Source organism: Sinocyclocheilus rhinocerous, unplaced genomic scaffold (assembly GCF_001515625.1).
Source record: "Sinocyclocheilus rhinocerous isolate Xijiao unplaced genomic scaffold, SAMN03320098_v1.1 scaffold889, whole genome shotgun sequence".
Lineage (NCBI taxonomy): Eukaryota > Metazoa > Chordata > Actinopteri > Cypriniformes > Cyprinidae > Sinocyclocheilus > Sinocyclocheilus rhinocerous.
Window position 1 is genome coordinate 701,143 of NW_015638024.1, and position 4,448 is coordinate 705,590.

The 4,448-nt window shown below is 37.8% G+C and overlaps 1 protein-coding gene across 1 annotated transcript in view; it reads right to left on the bottom strand.

Annotated features, from left to right (window-relative positions):
* The window catches only part of LOC107749421 (ephrin type-B receptor 2-like), a 173,261-nt gene that overhangs the window by 89,821 nt on the left and 78,992 nt on the right, over positions 1 to 4,448 (bottom strand). The window contains exon 3 of the mRNA XM_016564569.1: positions 723 to 1,407. Coding sequence (XP_016420055.1) covers positions 723 to 1,407 — 685 coding nt within the window. The remainder of the gene's footprint in view (positions 1 to 722; positions 1,408 to 4,448) is intronic.

Below are 4,448 nucleotides of genomic sequence, written 5' to 3' on the forward strand. Positions count from 1 at the left end.
CCCCAACCATTCGAATTTCTGTAGGCGGGAATTATTTTTAATGATATTCTAATGGGCCGCTTTGTGATATCACAAAGCCCGGAAAACAACGCTGTAGTCCAAACGAGCCGTTCGTTGTAGTTCTTGAAAAAAAATTTTTTTAAAAACTAAATATCTCCCTTTGAAGTGGACTTTGAGATTTGTAAATTTCTAGATCTTTTTTATGCCCAAACATACACACTACACACTGACTAAAATTAAAAAAGTGAAAAAGCATAATAGGACCCCTTTAACAAATCATAATATTTTTTATATTCTAATCATTATTATATTACTCTAATAATTATGTGTTTAATGATTTTGAAATCTTGAAAAAAATCCTATACCACTTGCAATAACATAAATAGATAATATTCTGTTACATTTACGCTTAAAAAAAAAAAGTTACCAATGGGGTGAAAATATTTTCTCTGAGAACAAGCCTTAATATCACATGCCGTTATGCTTTAAATACATTTTACGACAATATTTACAAATATATATATATATATATATATATTATAGCATATGAGACTAGGAGTACAGTGCACTGAAAATACAACAGAAAACCAAAAGACACAGACAAGCAAACAAGGCCTTTTCTGCTTCTCAGTACTCAGGGTCAGGAGCAGCTGTGACCTGAAAATGAAAAGTTTTGTGCAACATGACAAGACCACTACACATTAGCAGAAGAGCGTGCTTACCTCTGCAAACAGTTCCATTCTCCACTGCCTCATGACCTGCTTTACACATACATCGGCCAATAGGGACCATCCACTCTCCATCTCCATTACAGTAAAGTTTAATGGGAACGTCGACCTCCTCTGCATTAGGGATGCACTCTCCCCTCGCCAACACCAGTGAGGTGCTCTCTGCTCCCGAATGCGTCTCCTGAAATAAGGCTCCATTCCGAATAGTGCGAGGGCACTTCCGGTAGAACACTCGCACGGCGATTAACGACATACACCCTCCGTAGTCCTGGAAGGCTAGATAGAAACCTTTACGGGAGATGGGGCCGAAACTGCGAACCTCTGTGTTAATCTTCATCACACGTCCACCCAGGTCTACTTGCGAGAAACTCTCGTCTGCAGCAAGGGTATCCACTTTGATCCAAGGGTTTTCCATCCATGGAGGAAAGACTTTAGTGGCCTTGTCGCTGTCTGATTCATAGTAAAAGAGGTTGAAAGTTTCCTTGCAGGAACCAGGGACTCCTGGGATGCTGCTGCAGTCTCGCACTGAGAACTTCATCTCCACGTGGATGCGTTGAGCCCCTCTTCTTTGGATGTACTTGGTGCGCACCCAGTTATTTTGGTTGGCGTCGAAGACATTACACACCTGATAGGTACGAATGGTGTTCATGTTCTCATCGTAGCCACTTACTTCTTCCCACTATAAAGAGAGAAAATGATAAAGCAAAGGTTTAGAGATTTGTTTTATATGCAACTTTTTACTTTAGACAAGGAGAAATTAAATCAGGGTTAAAACGATTTGCATTTCAAATAAAAATACAAACAATTTATTACTCAATTTAACCCTCAGCTTGGGGGAAATGCTTTATTTATTATCATGGTTAATAATTAGTCTAATTATTCTATTTGTATAAATTATTAAATATATGGTCATGTGCACAAATGGTACACTGGATTTCGGTTACAGGTCATACAAAGGTCAATCCCTTCTTATACATTTAGCTAGGCCTGACAGTAGAAAATATGTTATAAACACGTCTCTGCATCAGATATCTGGAGGGTTTTACGAACACCTGAGCCATTTTCAGCAGCTTTCCCCATATGCACGGGCCAGATTACTGAGCACAGGAGGAATGAGGTGGGAAAGAGAGCACAATTCTCCTGCTAGTCTGCCAACAGGCCCTGGCACTAGGCATACAGAGGGCTGGCTTTGGCTTGGGTTTTCTGTAGACCCCCATGTGACAGTGCCGAGAGATTCTGGTCTTTATTTATTTTTATCTCTCTTACTCGCACTGTATTAAAAATATGTACTATTAATATCCACCTTATTTTTCAATGCGGAAGTAAGCCGTTTTTTGTGAATGTGTGAGACTTCCGGTTCATTAGCCGCTGTAGAGAAAGAACGAGAAGAATAACAAAGTCCAGTAACCTGTAAAACTGTTTGCACTACAAACCAGTGTGTTCATAATTAAGATAATACGTTAAAATAATATGGTAAGAAGCACCAGTTTGCAATATCAAGCAGCAAAACGAGCTGTTTTCTGCAGCTAAAAATAGCTGGAAGCGGATGAGACCGGAAGCCAGATACATTCAATTTACAAATGGCCGTGCCCGCTCTTACGGGAAAAATAAGGTGGATAGCTTACATAGAGACAAAGAAATGGTGATACACTTTGATGTTTGTTTACACAATTATTTATTCTTTGCTGGGCTGCCTCTTTTTTTTTGTCTTCAGGCAGCTTAAAAATTAAGCCAGCATTAGCATAAATAAAATCTTTCCCTCGCAACGAGAAAACAACCGAGCATCAATTGGCAAAGTTAAACAAGCATTCTGATTCAACAGTAAATCTAGGGGGAAAAAAGCATCAAAGGGAGAGGAGAGGAGAGGAGAGGAGAAGATTTACCTTCAGTTGACTTAGGTGATCATTAGCTTAACAACTAGCTTAAAAAAACTCCAAACTATTGAACATTACAAATATAAGATAATCAAATTATACTCACTTAACCCACTATAGTTTGGTTAAAAAAGACCTAGCAGATAATCCAATGGTGGGTTGATATAGCACCGACCTATTGTTGGGTAATTTTAACCCAATGCATTGGGTAGTAAGCTTTACCCAACAATTTGTGTTATAAAATATCTAATTTGTTGGGTTATTTGGACAAATTTTTGCTTAAACCATTCTGGTATTATGATTATTATTATTATTATTTTTACTGCTGCTGCTACATAAATAAATAATAACGTACAGCTTACAAATATATTGAAAATGTTTTATTTCCATTACATTTAAAGTCGCAAACACTTCTTTTAAATTAAGTTATTGGTTGCAATTGTCATCATTTTCTTCATAATCACATTGTATTTCAATTTACAAAACTCACAAATAAATAAACAAACAGAACAAAGCTAGTACAGATAATGCAATTATAAACTGTTGAAACAGGTGAAAATGTGTTGATGGAACAGAATAGAGTATTGTGTGCTTTAGAGACAGGCTTGGGATACTCAGTATCCAAAATGTAAAATAATATAAAGCATCTATCAACTGCTTGTAAAAGACGGTCTTGCTTCAGTGTCATTCCTCCCATAATAACCAAGGCTTGTTTTATCCCAAAACTGCAGGACGTGAGGGTACTGCCTTTGTTACTCCTCCTCCAAATACTGAATGATATTTGTTCCAACCTTTAAACAGAAATTTAAAATGGTAAATATGCACATGTACATTAGATCAAATAATACCACAAAATGTATTTTCATAAATGACACACTTACCCACTTTGTAATGCAATGAAGGAAGGATATCTGGCAGGGTTTTAATGCAACATCTCCAAGATTATCTTAAAAAGAAAGAACATTGATTAATCTCCAAACAAGAATTGAAAAAAGGGGGGAAAAAGTCTTCAAAGCACTTTTGTAAGCCATGGTAGCTGTCTTCTTACTGTAATAATGGATTAAAGTCTGTAATGTTTCAATTTGATTGGCCGAGTGTTACAAGAGTGGTGTCTGCATCATTATAGACAGGTGTGGGGATTTTTTAACTCTTTCTGCATGTTAAATTTTTATGCTAGTGGATGGTAATGTGAGTCTATCAATGATTTAGTAAATTCAATTTAAGTTGTTGTATAAAAGCAATCACACTCGTAATTAAGACTCGATATCAGCAGACTGTGGTTACCCGTGGTCTCATACCTGATCTAAATTGATCTAGAGTCTAATGCCAAAATTCACACTACAAAGATGGGGCAGAAACGCTTCTGAAAGTGGCATTTATGTGTCTTTACATGCTGTTTATTGGTGCTCAGAGGTGCATAAATGCATTTACAGAGCAATTACAATGCAAACATAGATTCTGAAATGAGTCAGAAAAGGAATCATTTAGTCTGCCTTTTGAGCTGCAATGCGTCTATACAGAGAATTTTGAGCAGCCACAAAGCAGCCTTAAATCAGCTATGTAAAGACACCTTTACAGTACTCCTGTTTGTGCGATATTGCTTAAAGGTGGGGTAAGCAATTTCTGGTAGCCAATGTTGACATGTCCAGTGTACTAGACAGACTTTAGCTGTCGCGGTGCAGACACGGTGTTACTCACCTATCGAGAAGAAACAAAGCAACCTCGGCGTCCGATCGCAGGCCTTTCGCTCCTTGAGTTCTCTCCGGCGCTGGAAAGCTGATCCGATATTTACACGGGTCCTACTTCTTGCCTTATCGCCTTAAGTCTTCTTTTGTTCCGCAGACGT